Source organism: Ursus arctos, unplaced genomic scaffold (genome assembly GCF_023065955.2).
Source record: "Ursus arctos isolate Adak ecotype North America unplaced genomic scaffold, UrsArc2.0 scaffold_5, whole genome shotgun sequence".
Classification (NCBI taxonomy): Eukaryota; Metazoa; Chordata; class Mammalia; order Carnivora; family Ursidae; genus Ursus; species Ursus arctos.
In genome coordinates, this window is record NW_026623067.1 from 43626554 (window position 1) to 43652783 (window position 26230).

Consider the following 26230-nt stretch of genomic DNA (forward strand, 5'->3'; position numbering starts at 1 on the left):
GGTTTTGGGTTTCAACAATGAATTAAGAGGCCTCTTTTGGTATTATTTTCTCATCCTGAACTCAACTTGAAAATCACCACAGTTAATAAGAGAGACATTGTTTTGGAAAGAAACGGATCTGTGAATGGGATCGAAGCAAACAAACCAAAAAGATAGAGAGCTTTTCTCTGAACACGGTCCTGGGGACCCCTTTCTGAAAAACATAATTTTTAAGGTTATTTGCTCTGTTTATGCCAGTTCTGAGAAGCTAAGCCTTTCGGGCATTGCTCAGGGACTAGAGTCAACCACGCTTAAGTGCGTCCATTCCTGATAACCCCCAGCCCTGAGCACATGCTATAGAGCTGCTCCTGGGAGATTCGGCTGCCCCGCAAATCCATGGGGGCCTTTCCAAGAGTCTCCTGGCATGATTTTCCATGGCTCCTATTTGAAACCCTCATTTGTCCTCTCTATCCACATTTATAGGGTTTCACCCCTGATGGGCCGTCACGCGCGCCTTTTGCACGGGGATTTTAGCAGCCGGGAAGGATAATTGCCTGTGTCTGCCATGCCTTCTACGCCCGTTCCTCCAAGTGAGCTGTGCATCACACCAATGGCTTACATTTTAATTCAGCACCACACGGCGACAGGCGGGAACTTTGTCTTATTCTTACTGATTCATATTGGTTCGTAGTCATCAGAAAAGACTGCTATTTAAAGGAGCTGAAGCCCTTTGTAAAACGCAGAATCTTTCCACCGCGTCAACGAGCATTCAGAACGGGACTGAAAAGAATGTTTTTGATTTAGAGCATACCTGCTACTATTCTCCCCAAATGTCTCATTCACTAGTTCAGAGCCCAAGCCGACGTTAGATCTCGGACGGCTTATCCTCAGTCATCCTGATAGATATTTTCATATCCTACCAACGAAAGTACCGCATCCAATTCTATCAATTCCATCGTGTCTGAATTTTTGTGTGTGTCTTAAATTATTCAGGAAATAAATACTGCATCCAGAGGAACAATAATGTCTGCCTGGAGTATCTGAGGAAACGACAATTATGGCATCATCTATAATTTAGTTCCCTTAATATCATCCCTGGTCCCAGGGACCGGAGAAAGGCAAAAACTCGGTCTGGGGGTAAGAGGAAGCACGACGCGTGCTCCCCGAACAGCTTCTTCCTTGCCGAGTCCCAAAATGGGCCTAAAAATCTAGTGGGAATCTCCTTTTAAGAAAAAAATTCTCTAAGGGTGTCTGGGTCGCGCAGTCGGTTAAGCATCCAACTCTTGGTTTTGGCTCAGGTCATGATCTCAGGGTCATGGGATCCAGCCCCAGGTCAGGCTCTGCGCTCAGCACGGAGTCTGCTTGAGACTCTCCCTCTGCCCTTCCCCTCTGTGCTTGCTCTTTCTCTCTCTAAAAATAAATAAATAAATCTTTAAACAATTATTTATCTATCACTAAATGCCTGTATCTATTTAGTACCTATAGGTTTAGGCGGCTACATAGATAATAAATATATGAAGAGAGAGAAAGAGAGAGAGAAAAGCAGCACCCTATCCCCAATAACCAAATTCACTGAGTCTCAGCTACTGCCTAAGGATATGCATTTTTTAATAATTATGTTATGTGAGTCACCATATGGTACTTAAGGATATGCATTTTTAACAAGAATCCCGGAAGACATGGCACCCACCCTCTCAACACTTCGGGGTGGTGGAAATGTTTGAAAGCTGGGGCAACACCGGCGGACTGGTCACGGTGGCCAGGAGTGCTGTGTCGATAAAGATCGTCAGGCAGAGCAGACATAGTGAGAAAGAGCTAGAAGTAATGACAATAATGATAGTTGAATTAAATGACTCAGTGCTATCGATTCAGATTTGCAATGTGCTTCTGTATCTCAAGGTACAGAGGTGAAAAGAAAGGCAAAAATGCTTTCCTAAGGTACCAAATCGGGAGCTTCTAAGCCTTGTACCTGGAAAACCCCACGTGAAGGCAGTGGTTCTGACTGGGGGTGGTTTTGCTCTACTTCCTGCCCCCAAAGGGGACATCTGGCAGTGTCTAGAGACATTTTCATGGTCAGGATTCCAGCCTGGAGCGGGAAGTGCCATTGGCCTCTAGTGGGTAGAGGCTAGGGTGTTACTGAACTTACTACCATGCACAAGACAGCCCCACGGTGAAGAATGACCAGGTCTAAGAGGTTGAGAAACTCCACGGAAGGGCCTGGGCTGATGGTCCCCCGTTCCCAAGGCAATTCCTGTGTCCCTCAACCAGCAGGGGACTGCCCCTCCCCCTGTGAGCCAGCACTTAGGTTCACTTTCACAGCTTGGGAGGAACCTGGCAGAGGGATGACCAGCTATGGGGACATCCTGGGCCTGGAATTGCGCTTTGGGGCCAGGGTCTACGGGCTCCGCGGAGTTCTGCTTGTGTGCTTTCGCTAAGAGCCCCGGACCCCAGGTTCCAGTAGAACCCGGCTAGCCCTCAAACAATTTCTCCCCACCCATACTGTGCCCTCTGGCAGGGAGACCAACTCTGAGCCAACCGGGAAGGGACTGTTTCAGTTTCTCCAGCTCTTTGGTCTTGTGATAAAGCACAAAAAGTTTGGAGGAAATTCAAAGCTCAACCAAGGGGTCCCAGACCAAATTCTCAATTCTAATCCCAGCTCTGCTACTTCTGAGCTCCGTGAAATTAGCCACAAACAACTTTTCTATTAAACAGGGACTATTGCGCCCGGCTAACCCGTTTGAAAATAGCAATCCATCCATACACGTAAATACCACTGAAAGATAAAATCCAGCAGCCTGTCAACAGATTCATAAGATACATAACGAGTACTTACTGGGTCGGGATCTTCTACCAGGCCAGATCTTACTGTAAAAGAGTGTTCTCAAACTTGACTGAGCGTCAGAATCACCTGGGAGGCTTGTTTAAACACGGGCGTCCCACCCTCATTCTCTAATTCAGTAGGCTGGGGGCGGTACTCAGGAGTTTGCATTTCTAGCAGGTTCCCAGGTGCTGCTGGTCTGAGGACCACGCTCTCAGAACCACGGGGCTCGAAAACAACCTCGACCTTTTATTTCTGTAAGAGCATGGATAATCTCAGGATTGAGTTGGCTCCGGACGTCTGCTCAGACTAAAGTAAAGGGTCCCCTGCCAGGCTGCTCATCTGAATCACCTGTGGAGTTTCTGGTTGTTTCTAACACGGGTGTCTGGCTCTCTACAGTCCCACTGCTAGCAGAGTCAAGTCCAGGCATGTGTGTTCGGCAAAATGGTGCTGGGGTTTCTGATCATGAGAAAGAGCAACAGTCGAACACTTTCTTCCTTCCAAATGCTGAGCGAAGTTCTTCCACGGTATTATTTTATTTGATCTCCCCAACAAACTCATAAGAAAATTCCTGTTGCCATCCCAATTTTACAGAGAAGGTGTCACCTTTTAAGGTAACACAGAAAGTTAGTGGTCAAACTTGGACTTGAAGCCAGGCAGCCTGACTCCAGAGAACAAGCCTTTCGTAACTACAGTGTCTCTAGGCTGACCTAATTTGTATCCGTGAATCCCTTGAGCTGACTCAGGGGGAGAAAGAAAGAAAGAAAAAACGGAGGCAGCCTATACAATATTAGAAGAGTTATCAGAATTATCTGTTGGTACCATTTGAGCAAGAATACCTTCACTTTCAGCCGGACGAGTGCTACTCTTACTTTATTAAAATGTCGTCACATCAGCACACAAAACTCTTTTTTTGCACAAAACAAAACCCCAGCGATACAGGCAGTGAGGTTTGTCTTCAGCGCACACTGGGTGCTATCAGGGAGCAGACTGAGAGGTTCGGCAGTGGGGAGTGGGGAGTGTGGACTGTGAGCCACGGAAGAAGGATACGACGACATCCCCTCCCAGGGCAGCCGTGTCTCATCAAAACCACAGGGCATGGAAATGGAAATGCCAACACTTCAAGGGCCTCTGAAAGCGTATGAATTTTGTGCCAACAGCTGACATCACGGGCAGTCTGCCTGCTGCTGCTCCTGCCCTCTTCCTCCTTCAAGCTGGAAATGCAGGACCCTTGGCAGGGGCCGCTCCTTGCAGAGCTGAGGCGTCAGACCCACGCTCTATGCCCTGAGTGTCAGAGCTGAGAGAGACCCTAGAGAGGAGCTAGTCTGCCTGTTTCTTTTTCTTTTCTTTTTCTTTCTTTTTTTTTTTTTTTTACAAAAAGAAACTTGGGTTCAACATGAAAACGGACTCAAAGTCTATGAGATATCAGGGGCAGAGTTCAGGGCAGAACTCAGGTCTCTTGGCTCGCTGCCCAGGGCTCATGATACAGCCTCTTTATAAATAAAACTTGACTTTTTTGCCCCTGCCTTCCCCTAATACATTATTTTGTTGGGGGTGGGTAGAGGACAACCTAAACTGTCAGACAAAAAATACTCATGATATTTCAGAGAAACGAGGAGGAAAAAGGTACTCTTGCTTGGCAAAGAAATAAATACATGTATCCACATTTGTGTCAGCAAATTGTGTAGCAATATTTATCTCGGGGAAAAAATTCCCTAAGTGGAGCCTATTTCCTAACCTAGATTCAGAAACCCTTGCTTGTTTCCTCGCTATTACTGTCAAAAGATTGCCGTGTGCTTTTTAAATAAAAACAATCAGGAGAATTTACGTCATAAAAAAAAAAAATCCCCTAAGAGACACTTGGAAAAATGCTTGGAAATTCCATACATAGAATACCCCTGGCTGCTTCCCTCTTGATGCTTACAGGTGTGACCAAATTAAAATGTTGCCAACGAAAAATCATAAGCAGAATTACCAGAGTGTGAGCTCTTAACCAGGCAGCTTAAAACTTTCTGAGATTGAACTGCAGGTTTACCAGCAGACTCAGCTGGTTGACGATGACGCTGGTCTTGAGGGCAGAATAATTGTGCTGCTGCTGCCTGGACCGCGCTTGCTACCGGCACGCAGGCATTGACAAAAGCAGCTTCCAGAGGCTCTCCGTAAGAAGCACGGCTGCGCCACGGAGTTGAACGGGACTTAACGTTCTGTGTGGTGCTTTTGTCTCTCCAGGGCACGTGCACATCACGGACTTCAACATCGCCGCGATGCTGCCCAGGGAGACGGGGCTCACCACGGTGGCTGGCACCAAGCCTTACATGGGTACGGGCCTCGCGAGCGGCGGTGTAAGAGCAAGGCTGGGCTTTTCCATTCCGGTAGACATCTACTCCAGGTCCAGGCATCTGGAGCCTCTTGCGCTCAGAATGCCAAGTTCCCCTGTGACTTTCCCCGGGGAGCTTCTGAGTTCACGGGTCTGGGGTGGGTCTCAGGAGGCTCCACTGAGCGAGCACCTGATCTGAGCTTGGTTCAGGAGGGCCACTGATGACGCTTCGAAACACTGCTTTATGAGTTATGCAGGACAGCTTCTACCCACTTCCTAACAAAGACTGCTAGTTGATTGAATAAGTTCTACTAACGGCCTCTGTGGGCGTGGCACAGTCTCAGGGACTGGTGACCCCGTACGTGAGCAAAATACCCAAGGTCTCCTGCTCATGGAGCTTACCTTCTAGGGAGAGGAGTTCTTAAAAATAGAATCAGGGGCACCTGGGTGGCTTTGTCAGTTGGTTTCGGCTCAGGTCATGATCTCGGGGTCATAGGATCAAGCCCCGCATTGGGCTCTGTGCTCAGCGTGGAGTCTGCTTGTCCCTTGCTGCCCCTCCTCCCACTCATGAGCTCCCTCGCTCTCTGTCTTAATAAATAAATAAATAAATAAATAAATAAATAAATAAAATCTTTAAAAATAGAATCAAATAGAAGTAAAATGCAGTAATAAATCAGATGGTGATAGGTGACATAAGTATTACTATACCCATCATTTACATAACCAACCCCTCATTACACGCATAGGACTGTAAAGTTCACACAACGCCTCCCAGATGTCATTTTACTTTTAGTTTTAGCAGCACGACAAACCCATGAGTTCTCCTTCTTAAAGATGAAGAACTGGATTTTGCCTGAAGATTCAAAATACACCCAGAGGGTGATGAAAAGGATAGGTTAGGTGCCAAAACTGTCAACGAGGTCTCACATTCAATTATGTTAACACTCACAAATTACTACGCATTCTAAGTGCTCTTGCTGGAGCGTCTCTGTGTGGACACCATTCTGGCAGAACTAGCCTTGCCGCCCACCCACCCCCAAGAAACGTAAAGGGAGAACTGCTGTCCTTTTCCCGAAGGGATTCAGGAAGAGGGACTTGTCCGCTCTCCCCACCTAGGACGGTGAGTCAGGTCTTAAGAGAATTATCTGGAAAGTCGGTGGGTGACTGTGAGGCGAGTGACCTGGATTTCCAAGCTTGGTCAATGTCTGGTTCGTCACCGTCCGTGCTGACGGGTCCTGGTACTCACAGAACCCGATCTGTCCATGGGGGTTTGATGAGTTTGGAGTTAAGTCCTCCCAGGGACCATGACGTTAGGAGACAGAGATACAGTAGTGTGGGAGTGTGTCTGGATTAGCCAGAGGGTGGGGTCCAGCTTGTCTGGGACCCTGCCAGTAGCCTGGAGGGAGGGCGGTCCCTATCGGTGTGGCTTACTGGAAACACCACCAATTCCAATAGAGCTCAACCATAGCAGAATCCTGGAGGTGCCCCCCAAGCACAGGGTGCTTTAGAAGCTCTTCGGGTAATTCTGCCATGTAGCCAGGGTTGAGAGGGTTGCCACAGAGAAGGAGAGACGTCAGCTATTAGAAGCAACTAAAGAGAGATCACCTCAGGATCCCTCTACCTCCACTATCCCTCAACCAGGCAAAAAGGATTAAAATGTATTAAGCAAGAGACCAGGAGCTATCATCAAGGGAGCCCCCTACCCAACACAAACGGGAAGCTAGCCACTGCACAGCTGTAGGCAGATGACGGAAGACAAAAGCCTATTTCTGCTTCTACCCTAATTAGTTGAGATGCTTAAAGCAGCTAATGTCACTGGTTAAGCCAGTGGAATTAGGGAGGTGGGATGAATTGTCCTGACTAGATATGGTCAGAGTAATTTATGAGCAAAATATTTGACCTTGAAATCAAGGGTAAGAGCAAAGCCACTTTTAATATGTCATTTCCTTCCTCATATAACTAGAGAGAGGAAAAGAAAAAAGAAAAGAAAAGAAAACCCCTTGGCCACCTCACTTTCCAAGAGAAAGAAATCCTCTGGGGAAAAAATGAGTCCTATTTTAGATGATATTTGAACAACTACAGATTTCCTGGCTTCCTATTACCAGTGCGGGGGAATAAATCTCCTTTGTCACTTCTAAAATAATGGACACATATAATTCAGCCTATTTTCTGCCTAAAACTCACAGTTCTCAGATGATAAAAGGAAATATCTGAGCCTGCTGGTCTGATGAATTTTTTCTGCAGGTTTCCTGGGTTTCCATATTAAGGGCTATTTTCTTGGAGCCAAATCAGAATGTGCATCTGGGTTTTCTAGGCCTGGTTTCCATGGTGAGAGGAGTAAAGGGAGACTACCCTTCTTTTCTCTCCCCAGTGATTTTAAATACAATATCCGTATAATTTAATTCTCCTCATATTTGGCATTTCGGGTCCTTTCACAACACGGAGCTAGGAAATTGGAGTGCGTTCAAGGTTCTCTCTGCTTTTCCACCTTCACCCTTATAATTAACAATTATTAATATTTATTGAAAGCTTTCTATGGGCCAGACAACGTGTTAAATGTTTAACGTTCATTTTACTCATTTTTTTTCTCAGCGACTTTATGAGGCAGACTATAATTATCACCATTTTACAATGAGAAAATCAGAAGCTAAGTCACATGGCTAATAATTGAAAAAGCTTAAATTTAAAGCAAGCTCCGACTTCAGAAAGTCAAGCTTCTTCCTGAAAGAGAGTTAAGGGAGAAATTTATTAGAAATTATTTGTGGTCCGTAAAAGGTTGCAAATCAATTTAGGTAAGCCAAACTTTTAGAAATGTTTCTCATTTCAGTATAAATGAGTATCTGTCATCACTTCACTCTGAATGCAGAGGTTGCCTTTGATTTTTGGGTAAGAGTCTTTCTAAGAGGTGTCATAGGTAGAAATCTGCTTTTTCTTTTTAACAATTATGATCCAAATAATTTAGTAATATCTAGGTAACAGACATTCACCAGCACCCATACCCATTTAAAGCGCTCCTGTGGGATACTAACTGGCAGGTATAGAAGAAATTTTCTTTTTTTAACGATTTTATTTATTTCAGAGAGAGAGCACTTGCGCAGTGCACCTGCATGTGTGCGAGTGGGGTGAGGGGCGGAGGGGAAGCGAGGGGGAGAAAGAGTCCCTAGCAGACTCCCCACTGAGCACGGAGCCTAACACAGGGCTCAATCTCCTGACCCTGAGATCACAATTCTGAGCCAAAACCAAGAGTTGATGCTTAACTGAGGGAGCCACCCAGGGGCCCCAGAAAGAAAAAAATATTCTAAGAAGAAAGAAAGAAAATGAGGATGAAATACTGAGGTTGATAGGAATATAGGACATCTACTAAGATAGGTGCTGAGCACGTTAGAGCAGTTTCTTGGCTCTGGAGAGGCCGGGCTGAGCAGTCTCCCCGCTCTGAACCACCTCCCTTTCAGCTCCCGACTCCCTTTCCTCTTCCTCTTTCCTCACCCTCACTTCTCCTCCGTGTGAGTATAATCCAGATCTCTTAGAGCTTCACCGAGGAAAACATTCCTCTCTTCCCAGTTAAAAACAAAGCAAATTCACTATGGAAAATGTGTAAAATGCTGATAAGCAAAAGGAGGTTAAATTAATCCCTCTCCTTGTAGATATTTATGGTTTCCTTCCAGACTTTTTTTTCTGTGCACATACGAACACATATTTTTTAAAAGTTGAATCATACTGAATTTCTGTAACCTAAATTTTTACTTTATAACGTAATGACAATAGACATCATACAATGAGTAGTCATTATGACCCAAACGCTTTGCTAAGCTTTTAACATTTATTGTGCATTGAAATTCTCAAGGCAACCCTGTGAAAGAGGTTCATAATCACACAGCAAGTAGCTGGTGGAGCACAGACGGGTGGAGCACCACGTCTGAAATCGAGCCTTAGCACTGATGGTGATGATGGTGGTGATGATGATGAAGGGCCGACAATGGCCGACATTGACTGCGCTCTTCTGTGTGCCAAGCACTGTTCGAAGTGCATGTATGACATCGTGGAAACGAAAACTTCCGTGAGGCCAATACTATTGTTATTCCCACTTGAAACATGCCACTTGAGAAATGAAGCTCTTTGCCCCGGGTACGGGTAGGGCTACTGCTGTCGAGGGTCAGAGCCCCAACTCTCGAACACTCTGCTATGCTGTGCAACCTCTCGGCCTCCGGTCTCTAACCCGGCCTCAGCCAGAATGGCAACTTGTTTCTCTCGGACTCCAGAGCCTGGGTCTTGGCAAATGATATTCTTCTTCTTGGCCCACACCTGTGTGTAGAACTATCATTTTTAATGATCGTGTGCTACAGAACTAGAGGACTGCAGCAAATTTAACCAATTCTTTATTGTGGAATGTTAGGTTGTTTCTGATTTTGAAACATAAATAGATTTGTCATGAAACTCCTGTTCACAGAAACGGGTCCTGCAACTTGATTATCCTTGTGACAAACTCCCGTTCAAAGATGGGAGTTTGGATCAGTGGATATTTATGTGTTAGTGCATTTCCTCTAAGTTCACATTGATTTCTGCTCGTTCTTTCTGGAAGTGTCTGAGAATATTCACTTCCCTGCATTCTCAGCCGGGCTGCACATTGAATCTCTTTAATCTTCCTGAAAAGATCACTTAAAATGGTCCCTCGTGATGCTAATACTGAAATTCTCTGACTTCTTTTGTAAACTGTGCTTTGCTTGTTTCCTATTAGGGTGTTAATATTTTTATCCTATTTCTTATTGATTATATAAAAAGTTCTGGAGCCTTATATATTCAGAATATGATAGTGTATCATATGTGTTATAAATATGATTTCCTACCTTTTAGTTTGCTGTTGTTCTTATAACATTTTTATTGTAATGAACTATTTTTCTAACATCATCACACCATTAGTCATTTTCATAGTTTCTACCTTTTTTATTATTTATTTTTTTAAAGATTCATTCACTTATTTGACAGAAAGCACACGAGAGAAAGAGAGAGAGTGCACACGCAAGCAGGGGAGGGGCAGAGGGAGAAGGGGAGAGAGTTTCAAGCAGACTCCACACAGAATGCAGAGCCTGACAAAGGCTCGATCCCACAACCCTGAGATCCTAACCTGAGCCAAAACCAAAGTCAATCCCTCAACCAACTGCACCACCCAGGCGCCCCTAGAGTTTCTACCTTTGATGGTATTCTTAGTAAGACCTTCTTGTCTCCAGATTTGGGATATGGTTACCTAATATTTTTATTGCTGTTATAGTTTCATTTTTCCCCTTATTCCAGTTACATATAATCTTGACTGAAGGTATGTCGTAAGGATCTGACTTTATTTTTTGTTAGATCATTAAATAATTGCTTTGAGATGACATATCAAATAACGATATGTCATGTTGATTTATAATATGTTCACCATAAACTAAATATTCTTATATATAAGCATTTTCAAATTTTAATTATTACAGCTTTATAATATAATTTAATACATGAGATACATGTCTATGTCTTTATTTCTCAGAAAACCTTTATTAGTCACAGATTTTTTCGGTAGATGAAATTTAGAATTTTTTTTAAATTTCATTAATTATTTCTATTGCATTACATTTATGGATTAGGTTGGAGGCCCTTTCTTTATTTCTTGACCAAGAATCTACTATCTAGGGGGTGACTCAGTTAAGTGTCTGACTCTTGGTTTCATCTCAGGTCAGGATCTCAGTGTCATGAGATTGAGCCCCATGTCAGACTCCGTGCTCAGCAAGGAGTCTCCTTGTCCCTCTCCCTCCCCCTCTGCCCTCCTCCTCACTCTCTCTCTCTAAAAATGAATAAAATCTTTTTAAAAAATCTACTATCCAGATATTGTAAAACCTGAAAACTAAATGATGGAAATCCACATAGCCAATACATGCATTAAAATGTGGTGAAGCTTATTAGTAATCAGGACAATACCGAGTTAAACCACAATGAAAGCTCAATACACACGTGCTAGACTGGCAAAATTCAAGAGGTCAGTTAACGCCAAGTGTGGGTAAGGAGGCTGAGCGAAGGAAACCCTGATACGACGCTGGTCACCATGTTAATCGGTACTACCACTTTGGTTAAATCATTGATCATTATCCAGAGTACGAAGAATCACATCGTATCCCCAGAGACTCCCCTTCCAGGAACACACCCTATAGATGTGTGGACTTTTAGGAGTGTTCATGACAGCATTGTTCACAATACTGTCAAATCGAAAATACCCAGCTGGTAGGAGATGCCTGTCACGTGTCACCGGGGGTACTGGTAAGGGAAAGTGGAAATAAAGCCCATTTCCATCCAATGTGGGGGGTACCCTGGGGTCAGGGCCATTATCTCCCGAGCTGATGGGGAGCTGTGACTTAAAGATAGGATGCAGTGATGCGTGGGAGATGGATTCGCTGGGAAATGAGGCTCTTACAGGCAGGGTCAGTCCAGGCACCGGGATGTCAACATTCTACCTCGGACTGGATGCCGTCCACAGGATTTTACTGGGACGTGAGTACCCCAGCTAGGTCAAGCCCGTGCGCAGGCCTCACATCGCGCCAATTTCCTTTGTCCAGAGCCAGCGCCTTACTACCAGAGGCTTGGGTCAACTGTGTATAGCTTTTGATAAGTAACATTCCCATCCCTATGTTTGCCTCTCCAGAACAGTGACTCGTTTTTGGAGCACTTTCTAGATGCCAGGAACGGAGCTCAGATTTCGTCATGCAGCATCTCATTTAATTTCTCACGCTCTAAAGATCATCTTATTTTGACTTGGCTGATGAGGCTTCTCAAACTCAGGCAGCTGACTTGTTCAAGGTCAGGATAAGTGGTAAAGGCAGGTTCTGACCCCAGACGGCATGTCTCCAGAGCAAATGACTGCCACCATCTCTTGTTGACTTGACTCCTCGTCGTTTCTTTGGTCAACACAGTTCTGTTGAGTGACTCTAGCTGCCAGGTTCAATATGAGACCCTAGAAGTGTAGTGGTGAGCACCCTGCCCTTGCTTTGGCTTTACCCCTCACGAGCCAGGTATGTGCTTGGAGGAATATGAAGAAGGTTCTCAGGGCATCGACGTGCTTAGAGAACGCATAACCAGGCGGCCACCACCGGCGGCAAAGTTGACTGTAGCTTTGCCTTTCCTTGGAGTCCTTTCAAATAACCACATTACAAAGTGTAAGTTTCTCCACCTCATGTGAAAGCTTCTATTTCTCAGAGGGCCCACTCCCTCCTTCTCTCTCCCTCACCACCAACAGCAGGCTGGAAACGCTGCCCTTGGGTCTTCGAGATGACGGTGAGACGGAAAGCCAATCCAATACACCTTGCACCAAATTCTAAGTGTTGTCTGCAGCAGGAATACGGATCTCAGTCCTTTAGCACAAACCTTTCAAATCAAGGCAACAAATAACATCTTCCCAGCCTTCCTGATTTGACGGTCAGCTGAACATTTGAGGCCTTACGGGATCCAATTTTTAATAGTTGCACACTATAAATAAGAAGGGAATTTGTCCATCCAGGCCTGTGCATGCCTGTGTGTTGGCGGATGAATGAGGCCACTGAGACAAGAAAATCAGCCGGTTTTGCCTGCTGTGCGCCATCTAGCAAGGGATGGTAGACGTCCGTGGCAGTGTTGATTCGTTTTCCTTGCCCTGGTACTACGCCTCAGGAGGAACACGCTGGGAGCAGAGATTTGGGCACGTCCCCGGGAGTAAAACTGACCTCACTTTCCTATCTTTTCAGCGCCTGAGATGTTCAACTCCAGAAGAGAAACAGGCTATTCCTTTGCTGTGGACTGGTGGTCCCTGGGAGTGACGGCCTATGAGCTCTTGAGAGGCCGGGTATGTTAGAACTGCGTTTCTCTTTGGTTTCTCTTCCAGCAAGTTTCATTTTTAGAATGAAAGAATGGATTTTTCCCCCCTAAAATCAAGCAGTTTGTGTGCAAGGTGAAAGCACTATGCCATGTGATACCTGGGATTTCGGCACATACTACTCTCCTATATATGGACCCAAGCATGTGAGTTCGCTTTAACTGCAGATAAAATTAAATGAATATGTGTGTGTTAGAAACTCCCAGAGAGGGAAGATCAGTGCACCTCACTAAATATCTTGTGGAAATACATTTGTTTGTTTAAAGAAAATCATCTGGCAGTCACAGTACAGGATTCTAACTTCGACATAGTTCCCCCAGGTGAGTGTGAATTATTAATACAACACAATTCATGCCCTGTCTTGTTGGATTCCTCTCTGTCATTTGGCTCCTGGGTTCTGAGTTTGGGGGCAACTTAGAGCAGTTTCCTTTTAAAGGAGACATTTCTTTTCTTTTTTTTTTTTTTTTAAGATTTTATTTATTTATTCGACAGAGATAGAGACAGCCAGTGAGAGAGGGAACACAAGCAGGGGGAGTGCGAGAGGAAGAAGCAGGCTCATAGTGGAAGAGCCTGATGTGGGGCTCGATCCCATAACACTGGGATCACGCCCTGAGCCGAAGGCAGATGCCCAACCGCTGTGCCACCCAGGCGCCCCTAAAGGAGACATTTCTTAAACTAAGAAAATGCCTAGGAAGAATTTTACCCAGAAAATATTCCCCCTCCCATATTATTTTATCTCCGTGGTAGTTCTCTGTCATATGATGTATTAACATTGTCAGATTCACTTTTTTCTTTCTTTTTTGGGGGTAGGGGGAGGTGAAGAAAAGGTACTAACAGATTATTGAATTTAAATTCCATTTTGTAAAGTATTGCCCTTGTGAGTTTTTCGAGATCTATCCATTTTTACCTTATCTCTTCTATATTATTAGATTACAAATTCATTAAGGTGAAGCATATAAACTGTACCTTATACAGTTTAGTATTATCCCCAGTATTTAACTTTAAATAGATCCGTAACCACTGTGTACTGAATGAATGGGGGAACAAGGCACTACATCAATTCTGCCACATTCTAGCAAAGAATCACCAAGTAGGCTGTAGGTCATTAGGGTTCAAAATCTAGCTAATCACATTTAATTACAACTATCAACACAACCAAACCACAGAGGACGGGCGCTAAACAATGATCTCCTCCACATTTACAAATTCTCATTTATAGAAAAATACATGCCTCGAAGACAAATATGCTTGACCTCTCTGCGGTTTCAGAACTTCACATGAACGGGCCTCTTAGCCATTAAGCTGCTTTATCTGCCATCGTAAAGGCAAGGCCCGTCTTTTCTCGCTTTAAGTTACTTAAGTGTTTACTTAAGTCTCCATAATTTGGCTATTGTTGAGAAGGCTGCTGTAAACATCAGAGTCCATGCATCCCTTCGAATTGGTATTCTTGTATCCTTTGGGTAAATACGCAGTAATGCAATTGCAGGATTGTAGGGTAGTTCTATTTTTAGCTTTTTGGGGAATGTCCATAGTATTTTCCAGAGTCGCTGCACCAGTTTGCATTCCCACCCACAGTGTAAGAGGGTTCCCCCTTCTCCACATCCTCACCAACACCTCGTTTCCCGTGTTGTTAATGTTAGTCATTCTGACAGGTGTCAGGTGATATCTCACTGTGGTTTTGATTTGTGGCCCCCTGGTGATGAGTGGTGATGAGCATATTTTTATGTGTCTATTAGCCATCTATAATTACATTACCTTTTAATACTGATTTACAACAGGAAGAATATTAAACTCTTCCACCTCTCCCAATTTATTCCATCAGTCCACAGTCATTTATGAAGTATCTCGAAAGGGCCAGGCACTTGATGAATGTACGTGTCCATATTAAGTGTCCCATTGTTGGTTGCTCTAATACGGGAATTGTTCATTCAACAAACATGTAATGAGCGTCTACTAGGTGCTAGGTCCAATGGACACAAATATGAATAGGGGATGATCTCTGGCCCTAAGTAGCTCACAATTCACACAAAAGATAAAACCCCATAAATCTATTTTCTGAGAAATAGAGAAATTAATATAGGTAAAGGCTGCTCTCTAGTGGACAGCTATGAAAAATATAACAAAACCACTGTTCTGTTTGATTTCTTTGCCCCAACGTTAAAACTATAAAAGACCTTGGTTCTCTCAGAAGTAAAAATACCATGCCTCATCATCAAATTCTCCACCCCACTCCACAGAACTAGCAACTCATAGCATTTTAGACTGGAGTTAGTTTTCTGGGTGACATTCTATCCTGAACTTACTACTGCTTCAAAAAGCACAAAGAGGTGTAGAGTAAAACTCTGGATCTCTTTACAATCACTGAACATTTGTCCCATGTTTCACGTAAATACTTACGTAACCTGCCTTACAAAACACTCCCAAACTGGGATCTCAGAGGTGTGTTTAGTGTACAGAAATGTTTCATTTGGCCCAGTGGAGTTACTAAGTTTTTAAAAATTCTGAGATTTCACAGGAAACTCGAGATTTCTGGTGTCTTTTTTTTTTTTTTTTTTTTGTTAAATAAAAGATCTGGCAACAGTAGACCACATTTGCATACGAAAACAACAATCAACTGGAAGGGATCAGAAAATGATACTGAGATTTTACTGGTTGAAAATTTAGCTTGGGAACATGGGCCAAGCAAAATCTTTTCTTTACCCTATAAAAATGAAGACTCTTCCTTCTTCTCTTCCCCAAGAGACCATACCATATTCGCTCCAGTACCTCCAGCAAGGAGATCGCACACATGTTTGAGACCGCTATTGTGACTTACCCCTCTGCCTGGTCACAGGAAATGGTGTCACTACTTAAGAAGGTAAGAAGGAGGACCGCATGACAAAAGGAAGTGATAAAGAGAAGCATGCCCTCTGATTTGAGGTGAAAAGTTAGTTTATAATATTGGAAGCAGCCATGATAATACACATTTCTAGAGTGGGCTTGTACCTAACAGCTTTCATTTTTTATTTTTTAAGATTTTATGTATTCATTTGACAGAGAGAGAGACAGCCAGCAAGAGAGGGAACACAAGCAGGGGGAGTGGGAGAGGAAGAAGCAGGCTCATAGCGGAGGAGCCTGATGTGGGGCTCGATCCCAGGACCCTGGGATCGCGCCCTGAGCCGAAGGCAGACGCTTAATGACTGCGCCACCCAGGCGCCCCTGTACCTAACAGCTTTCAAACCCATGGCTTCATTAAGGCAACATGCGTGTCCTCTTGTTGAGCCATGTCAAACTCAGTGTGTCCAAAACGGAGTTTCTGATCGCTCTCTATTTCCTGGACTTGCTGCGATGTTCCCTCTCTCAATGACTGGCCCCTCCATCTAGCCAGTTATAGAAGCCAGAAACCAGAAGTCACCCACCATCCCCATTTCCAATTCATTGCCAAGTTTTGTAACCTGATTTTGTAAATATCTCGTGACTCTGTCACTTCTCTTCCTCTCTACTGCCATCTCCCCAGTCCTACTGCCATCAGGCCTTGCCTTATAACTGGTTTGTCCCGGACACTTTTACACACTCCAATCAGTTCTCCCCTCTGCCCCATACTGATCTGTTCAAAGCAAAATTCATTGTCTTCTCATTATTCTCAGAATAAAGATCAAAATAATCTGTATGATATAAAGGTTCCAACTACCACTCAAGCCTTATTTTGGACTTTTGTTCCCCTTTTGACTATACATCGACTTCTTGTCTTCTCCTTTTCTTGTCCCTTCTCACCATCATTTATCAATCTCTTACCACAGGGCCTTTGCACATGCTCTGCCTGGAACAGTGCCCCCATCCCCAGCTCCTCCCACTACCTCCTTTAGATCAACATTATTCAATGGGATTCACCAACTGGTTCAAGTCCATGAATTGTTTCCTACAGGCCCTTGAGAAGTATAGAAATTAAGAGAAGCGTTTAGAAACTGTTATAGCAATGCGGTACTGCGGATGCCTCTAAGTACATGGTCAATGGACTCATCTCATTGAACAGGGTATTAACTCAAATCACAAGGTGTACATGGTGTGGCCCTGCATACTAGCCATGCACAAGAAGACCACATACTAATCTCATGGTTGGAAATTAAACAGAAAAAGTTGGCCCTTCTACATAGATAGTTTGAGAAGCACAGCTTTAGATTTCAGCTCAGATATCACTTCCTCAGGAAGCTTTCTTCTGTTGTAAGCTCACATAACACTATCTTTCCTTCATACCATTTTTTTTTTTTAATTTGAACTTATGTATTACGTATGTGTGATTCTTGGGTTAATGATTACTGTCTCCTAAGCCCTATAAGGGGCTTCTTTACCATGCTATCCTCAGCATCTAGCACAGAGCCTAATAGGTGATAAAATCTGGTATTTGAATAAATGAGGTCCATAGTGTCTATCAGATTTGCAGGATGCCCATGTTCATGGAAAAGATTAATGGCAACTATAGCGGCAGCTAAGTTGTATGCCTTGAATTATTATAAGGAGGAAAGAATGAGGAGCCCCACAGGATGCACTTGGCTTTCTTTGAAAAGGAAAAATCACACACAGGTTGTGGCCAGTTAAGGATAAGAGCTTTGAGGGCCTACAGTTCACCCCTGTGCCTCCTGCCTTTGGGGTCAAGTACCCTGTTATGGAATAGGGATATTGATGATGTCAAAGATGAAGAAGAGAGGGGTTATTTTCCATAAGCAAATTGTCCTCAGTTCCAAGACAGCTCTCCTCACCCCACAATTACACACTGATGATCCATGGCTATAATCTCCAGGAGAATTCTCAAGCAGAACTGACATTTCCCATTTAAGCCAGGAGACCAATGTGATATTGGCTGTGAAGCAGTTACCGGGGGAAGATCTTTCATCACAGTCAGCAAAACCCCAAACCGTAATAGTAACCTTGGTTACATCTTATCTGTGGCACACCCAATATACTTTGATTAACTGTATGAACAGCTACGACTTTTAGTAGGAAATTAATTTCATTTGTAAAAACACATGAGCGTTCCCCACATAATAAGGGCAGACATCCTCTTAGGTACTTTATATACATGGCCTCATTTATTCCTAGCTACAACCATACAAAATAAGCTATTATCCCCTTTTTATAGAGGGTAAACTAAGGTTTAGAGGACAAACTTGCCCATAGGTAGTAAAATAAGGGAGTCAGGAATCAAAGGTATGTTTGACCCAATAGGACAATCTATTTTCACTCACCACACTGCAAAAACCTACTTACAGCTCGTTCTGTCCACGCATTATCACATTATTTATGTATATTATTATCGTTATTATTTGATAGGATTAGGGAAGGGGAACACTACCTTGTTTCCGTCAGACCCACACTAGAAAACTTTTACAGGGAATTTGTATGATTTTTTGCCCGACTTTGACCTTCATTATGATCTTGATGTTTGTATTCCGTTGGCAGCTACTTGAGCCTAATCCAGACCAACGCTTTTCTCACTTGTCTGACGTCCAGAACTTCCCGTATATGAATGACATGAACTGGGATGCAGTTTTGCAGAAGAGGCTCATTCCGGGTTTTATTCCTAACGTGAGTCAATCCTAACACACCCATAATAACTCTCATCCATTACACACACGGTCTCATTAGATAACCCCACCAGTGTTGTGAGACAGCCCAACTCCTATCTCACAGATGAGACAGTGGAGGCACACACAGGGTACGTGGGCCACCAAAGGTCATGTGGCTAACAGGTGGCCGAGTGGGATTCTCGTCCAGGTCCATCTGCATCTGCAGTTCTAGCTCCTAATCGCTTTTTGTGGTGTGCTACTGGAAGGAAGCCCTGGTCCTCCAAACAGTCATTCCCAGGAATCTGCTCATTGAGGAAACAGTGTTTTCTCAGATTTTAAAGATGGAGAAATTTGTTTCCATGGAGTTCTGTGAGTCACAGCATTGAAAATGTTGGGGTTATTTTTACCACTCACCCCTCTTCCTTTGGTGGTTCGCTGCCACAGAGCCACATTCATAAGCACTAATAGCCAAAGGGAAGTAAGTCCCACTGGGTCAGTACGTGGCTGAGGACATCTGTGGCCTCCTTCAGACCACTGGTAAAAGCTGGAGTGCAGAAGCTTCGGCCAAGGGACCCAAGGGAGACCTCTAGCTTCCCTCTGTCAGTCTGATTCTACACACTCAGTATCGGGTAGACTGGCAGAATAATGAACTCCTAAAGGGTACAACTGAGACAGTTCAGAGTTTTCTGTGGTGCAGCCCAAGGGAGACACATGCCGTGGGCTTGTGGGGGTGTGATCCTTCCTGTGCAAACAGAGGGCGACGCACCTGCGGGTGGGTTGGGTGAAGGAGCACAGTGGGAGACATGAGTAGGCAGTGTGGTGGAATTCTGGGTTGGGGAGTTGCTCTCTCGTGGAGCAACAAGAAGATAGGTGGAGGTCTTACCAGGCCGTGATGCAGAGTCCTACAGGGGCCACGTGTACCGTGGCTGATGGATGCATGACACTGTGGAGACCCAGACACACCTGCTGTTGCGTCCACTCTTCCTCCGACGCACACACCACAGCCATTAGCCACCCACCCTGCCTCAGGAGAGGCTCCATGTGTGATTCTCTAACCTTACCGTCCATGCAAATCATTTGGGAAGCTTCTTAAAAATGTAGTTTCCTCAGCCTCTGTTCAGAAACACTGACTCTGAAGGCCTGGCCGGGGAACTGGGCAGCTGGGCAAACAACTCGGGTGATTCTGATCTGCATACATGATCGTCAGAACACACTTCGAGAAACATAATTCACAAGTTCAAACTGCAGAAAAATAACTAGAGTTTGATTTCCTTTCTCACTCACAGAAGGCTTGTGGGGAGTTTAGAAAACAAAATATAAATGAAGGTGTATGAAAAACAACGCCGACCATAAATTATCTAAAACAGAGTAGGAATCACAGCTCCTTATTCTTGGACGGCGCCATCAAAACTAGGTGGTCTTCCTGGTTTTCGGCCTGGCATCCTTGTAGAATGACCCAGAAGCAAAGGACTGAGCCAACTGGTCTTTCTTGCAGAAAGGCAGGCTGAATTGCGACCCCACCTTCGAACTGGAAGAAATGATTCTGGAGTCCAAACCTCTTCACAAGAAAAAGAAGCGTCTGGCAAAGAAGGAGAAGGAGATGAGGAAGTGTGATTCCTCTCAGGTAAGCTGGTGCCCGCCAGACTCGGGGTCACGGGACTGTCCCTGATGGCCGCTGTTCGAGAACTTCTGGTGGGAGGACCGCTCAGCACCCCTCACGGCTATTCAGGGAACACACGGGGTCGCAGGACACCCGGGCTTCTGAAATGACAGGCCTGGGCAGCTCTGGGGTTCCGAGCAGAACAGCCACGTTTCAGGGGGGACCCTGGCTCCGCCATGAACTTCATTCAGCTATTGTCCTCTCAAGCTCTCGTTTCAAATTGTACAATTTCCTGGAAGACACTCCAATCGGTAGCTCTACAAACAAATAAATATTCTCCATGTCCTTCGTGTCTCTAGTCCTCCAGGGACGCTGTATACTTCACAGTCCATTTAGCCACGTCCACATGCGGTTGTTCATAGAATGGGCCTCTTGCCAGCTGCCCGTCCTCAAGTATTTTCTACAGCCTTCCAAGGGAGGCTTCGGTGTGGCCAGACCCATCGTGCCTGTTGCTTCTACTTCCACCACCTTCCTCCTAATGATCTGCTCTTGGCATCGTAACCGCTGGTTTCTCCAGCCTTGCTCCCTGCTGTGCACCTGCAGAGCTTGCCCGGACAGGCTCCCCCAAGAACAGACCCCCCAGTGTAGCCCAGGCCAAGAGATCATCTTTATTAGTATTCTAAAGTTTCAGTGACGACAGCGGTTTGTGAATAACTTTTCACCGGGCCTACCATGCTCTACCTGGTCCTTAAACTGGATCATTCTTGCCCTCGCTCAAGACCTTCCAACCACATGACCCTACAGGTACCCGACCCTCTCTAACTACAGGTTTCGTCCTTCTTTAAGACCTTTGCTCTTCCCTTTTCCTTCAGTATTCTACTCTCAGATCTTGATGTAGGGGGTTTCCTATCGTCCTTTATACCCTAAATGCCATTTGCTGAAGATAAGGTCTCTTCGCTACTGCGCTCTTTCTCAGCCCCAGTTTTTAATTCCTTCATGACATTAACATAATTTACAAATATTTATGTGTTTCTTTTTCTATCCCACTTAAAATGCGGGCTCCTTGTGGGGGAAGCCCAGGTCATCCCCACCAGTGTCTTCATGGAACCCCAGCGGTGCCTTCACACAGCATAGGCTCAATAAACAAGAGGTTCAGTATATTGGAAGGAAAGGACATTTTGTAACTGCACAGTGAAAATTAGGCATCGCTCTTTTTAGAGTTATAAGGTCATGTTGCCCCACTGGTCATCTTCCTGGAGTGCCCTCTTGTCCTAGTTCTTCCCCAAAGCCCAGCCCCAGGTAGCCTCCCTCCTGATGCGAAAGGTGACGAGCCGCTCACCCACAGTACAGACCCTCGCATTTTCAAAGACCACCCAAACGAGGGGTGCTGCTTCCCCTTTCTTCCAGGCCTCATATCGACCTCAGAATCATTTACCAAGAAGTGGCTTTGCCCATGATAAAAACAGGCCCTTCCATCTCTAATCAGGGAAGTGTACCCCCACTGGATCTTTTTGTTTTGTTCTTAACATTTTATGGAGGTAGAATACCTATAACATGGAATTTCCCGTTATGACCATATTTCAGTGTACGATTCAGTGGCATGAAGTGCATTGACGAGGCTGTACGGCCACCAACCACTCTTTAGTTCCAAAATTTTTTGTTACCCCAAACCCCATTTGTTTTTTCTTTGATTTCTTTCAGCAATGTTCTGCAGCTTTGGCGAGTATAAATTTTTTGCCTCTTTGGCTAAGCTTATTCTTAAGTATTTTATTCTTTTGGACACCATGGAAATGGGATTGTTCATTTCCTTTTTGGATTGTTAATTCCCGGCGTACAGAAACACAACCGATTTCTCTACGTAGATTCCGTATACTGCAACTTTGCTGAGCTCGTTCATTAGCTGTGTAGCTTCCTCGTGGGTTCTGTGGGATTTTCTATCTATAAGACCATGTTATCTGCAAATAAGAATAGTTTTATTCCTATCTTTACCGTTTGAATGCCTTTAATTCTTTTCTTCCCCTGATTGCTCTGGCTAAAAATTCCAGCACACTGTTGAATAGCAACGTCAAAAGCAGGCATCTTTGCCTTTTTTCTGACCTTAGGGGGAAATACCTTTTACCAGTGAGTATTGTGTTAGCTGTGAGGTTTTTGTAAAAGCCCTTTATCTCGTTGAAGAAGTATTCTTCTATCCCTGGTTTTTTTAGTGTTTTCATCATGAAGGGTTTTGAATGTTGTCAAATGCCTTTTTCTAGGTCAAATGAGATAATCTTGCACATTTTTCTTTGCTTAGTTCTATTAATGCAATGTGTTACGTTGGCTGGTTTTCTTACGGTGAACCATTCTCACACTCTTGGGATAAATCCCACTTGCTCGTTGTGTATAATCTTTTAATATGCTGTTGGGCTTGGTTTGCTAGTACGTTGTTGAAGATTCTTGCATCTATATTCGTAGTGAAAATTGTCCTGTAATCTTCTTCTCTTTTGATGTCTTTAGCTGGTATTGGGGTAAAGCTGGGCTCATAGAATGAGTTAGAAAGTGTTCCCTCCCCTTCTGTTTTGTGTGTGTGTGTGTGTGTGTTTTCTTTTTTTTTTTCAGACGAGTTTGAGAAAGATTGGTGTTATTTCTTCTTTAAACATTTGGTAGAATTCATTGCTGAAGTCATCTGGTCCTGGACTTGTCTTTGTTGGAAAGTTTCTTATTATAGATTTTTTCTTGTAGATTACTCTCGTTATAGGTCTGTTGGGATTTTATATTTCTTCTGAAGTCAGCGTAGTAATTTTTGTTTTTCTAGAGCTTTGTCCGTTTCATCTAGATGTTATTTGTTGATGTACAGTTGTTCACCATAAGGTTGAAAGTCATGTCCCCACTTTATGATTTTAATGTTTTGCATCTTTTCTCTTTTTTGATGTATGGTTAAACATTTGTCCATCTTGTTCATCTTTTCAAAGAACCAGCAGTTATGTCTGTTGTTTTTCTATTCTCTATTTCATTTGTCTCTGCTCTCATCTTTATTATTTCCTTCCTTCTGCTAGCTTTGGGTTTAGCCTGCTTTTCTTTTTCTAATTCATCAAAGTATGAAGTTAGGTTATTGATTTGGGATATTTCTTCTTTTCTAAGGTAGACGTTTACAGCTATTAAATCCCCTCTGATTACTGACTTCACTGCATCCCCTAAGTTTTAATATGTTGGGGTTTTTTATTTATTTTGAAGTATTTTCTAATTCTTGTTGTGATTTTTTTGACACAGTGGTTTGTTGAAGAATGTGTTGTTTAATTTCCACATATTTGTGAATTTTCCAGTTTTCCTTCTGTTGTTGATTTCCAGCTTCATCTTGTTGTGGTCAGAGAAGATAATTTGTATGATTTTAATCTTTTTAAAGTGTATTGAGACTGTTTTTGTACCCTAACACATGGTTTCCTTCCACGGTTTCTTTTATCTTTTTGAGCATATCTAAGATAGTTGTTTTAAAGTCTCTGTTTGGGGGCTCCTGGGTGGCTCAGTCGGTTTAGTGTCCAACTCTTAGTTTCAGCTCAGGTCGTGATCTTGGGGTTGTGAGATCTAGCCCTGCACCGGGCAGAGTCTGCTGGAGATTCTCTCTTCCTCTCCCTCTGCCCTTCCTGCTCTTGCTCTCTCTCTCTAAAGTAAATAAATAAATCTTTTTTAAAAATGAAGTCTCTGTTTAGTAAATCCAATGTTTGGGCATCCTCAGAGATAATTTCTGTTCCTTTGAATGGGCCTTCTGATTTTGTTGTTGAAAATCTGACATTTGAAAAAAAAAAAAAAAAGAAAGAAAACCTGACATTTGAATATTATAATGCAGTACCTCCAGAAATCAGATTCTCTCCTTTTGTAGGGTTTGCTCTTTTTTGATTGTTGAAGGCAGTGCTTATCCTTTTTAAAGTAACTTTTACAAACCACTTTTGCAAACACCGTATTCCTTGTCATGTGTCATCCCTGCAGTTCCTGTTATGTTAGCTTGTGTTTAGCTAATATTTTGACAGAGATTTCCTTGAGCACCAGGAGCATTTTTTAAGTTGCTTTTTTTCTTGATTTAGTGTTTCCTTGGTTGTTAAAAAAAAACAAAAAAACTTTGATTGCTTTCCAGAATTCTGACAGTTTCTGCTTGCTTTGTTCTTTCTGTTGACGGGGAGCTTGGAGCTGCCTAATATAATGTTCTAGTGCCTCCTAATCTGGTACCCTAAGTTTAAAAATAAAAATTATTTTGCCTCATAGTGAGGGCTAGTATTCCCCCAAAGAAGAATCAGAAAGATCTTGAATCTCCAAATAGCACTCTACCTACTCTTTCACATCAAGGTTTTTAAAATGCGAGGATCAATCTTCGCAGCTCATTACAGCATTACCATGATCGTTCGTTCGTTCATTCATTCATTCATTCATTCATTCAATACATGATAGTAAAGTGCCTGCTATGTCAGGAAATATCTCTGACTTGCTAGTCATTGCTGACCTTAGAGGGACAAAGTGCTCTGGGAATTACTCATGGGTCCTGAGTGAAGGTCCAAGACAGGCTTTCCAGAAGAGCAAACATTTGATGTGGTTCCTTGTCTAGCCCAGGTCTCTTGACCACAGGACTGGTATTTCTGACTGTTGGCAACCATCTGCCATTTCATTTCTTTTGAAATAATGAAGGCATTTCTATACCCTCAGGATGTACCAGTCCTGAAACGCCCTTATCCTTTGTTTTCTGTGTGGCTACCTGTATTCAACCTAGAAGAACCAGATCTGGAACCAGACCTGACCTGGAAAAGTGGTCAGCAATCCAACTGTGGTCATTTTAGTGATAATGCATGGTCTCCTACTACTCCCTCAATCTTTAAATCCTGCTTTCTGGTTGGGAAAAAACATGCGCAACAAACCCATTGACTTATCTTCTCCTTTACCTTCCATCTGCTTTCTTATTTGGCATTTCATTAAAATGGAAATTCTGTCATAATTTTTAGCCCAATTAATTGTATTCACAGAGCCATCATTTTCATTTAAAGATGTACTTTAAGTATCCTGCAAACCCGTTAACCTGTGTTTTATCTGGTCTGTTTTGGTTAAATTGTTTTAAGAGGGGCGCCTGGGTAACTCAGTCTTAATTTTGGCTCAGGTCATGATCTCAGGGTTGTGAGATCAAGCCCCATACCCAGCGTGGAGCCTGATTGAGATTCTCTCTCTCCTTCCTCTGCCCCTCCCACCCCTACTCTCTCTCTTAAAAAAAAAAATTGTTTTAAGAGATGCTAGGGTGTGAGAGAGAATTTGCAAGATATAATTATCCCATGGGCCTATATGTATATCCTAAAAAGCCCTACAATGCCAATTTCGTGTATGGGAAAATAAAACCTATTGTAATATATATATATAAAATATATTTATATATATATATTATATATATATTTTATATATATATATTTTATATATATATCTTGTTTTTGTATATATATTTTGTATTTATATAATAATATATATTTGACATATATAGTTCTATAAATATAAAATTGTATTTATGCACATCTTACATAAATATGTGTAACTCTCGTAGAGTTGCTTTGTTTTCGTTTTTTAACTTTTTCATGTGGGAAAAGAGGTGAGGGGAGTCATGCCTCAGATGCCTTCTCAACTTGTAAAGGTAATCTATGTAGTTATTTACATCTCAGGAGGAAGGGATATAAATGTTATTAAGGAAGCTTTCCACTCAACATAGTAGACACACTAGAGGGTAGAATCTATTTCCACAGGGCTTATCAACAACCTCTGAAGTCCAAAAGTCTTACAAGACACTTTCTTAGAAATATCTGCTAGAATCTGTGTGTGTGTGTGTGTGTTGTTTTTGTTTTGCCTTCATGATGAAGATCTCTTATCTGTAGCCATAAGGGAGAGGGAAAATTCTCTTCTTTCCATCTCGTAGTCATGTAGACTTCTTTCGCCCACCGTTAGGAGGGTCTGTGTGCTTCAAGACTAAGAAATGGAATTGCGTTAGTGAGTATGGAACAGAAAGAGGCAGGCCTGAAAAGCTCTAAACTTATAATAAGGATAAGAAAGGGGTAGAATTATCTTGTGAAAAGATGGAATGTGGGGTGCGTAACTATCTGCAATGATG

The 26230-nt window shown here is 43.3% G+C and overlaps 1 protein-coding gene across 1 annotated transcript in view; it reads left to right on the plus strand.

Moving 5' to 3' along the window:
- The window catches only part of STK32A (serine/threonine kinase 32A), a 121393-nt gene that overhangs the window by 85478 nt on the left and 9685 nt on the right, over window positions 1–26230 (plus strand). Inside the window, exons 7-11 of the mRNA XM_026498972.4 lie at window positions 5027–5116; window positions 12857–12954; window positions 15725–15841; window positions 18421–18546; window positions 20023–20151. Of these exons, the coding sequence (XP_026354757.3) occupies window positions 5027–5116; window positions 12857–12954; window positions 15725–15841; window positions 18421–18546; window positions 20023–20151 (560 nt within the window). The remainder of the gene's footprint in view (window positions 1–5026; window positions 5117–12856; window positions 12955–15724; window positions 15842–18420; window positions 18547–20022; window positions 20152–26230) is intronic.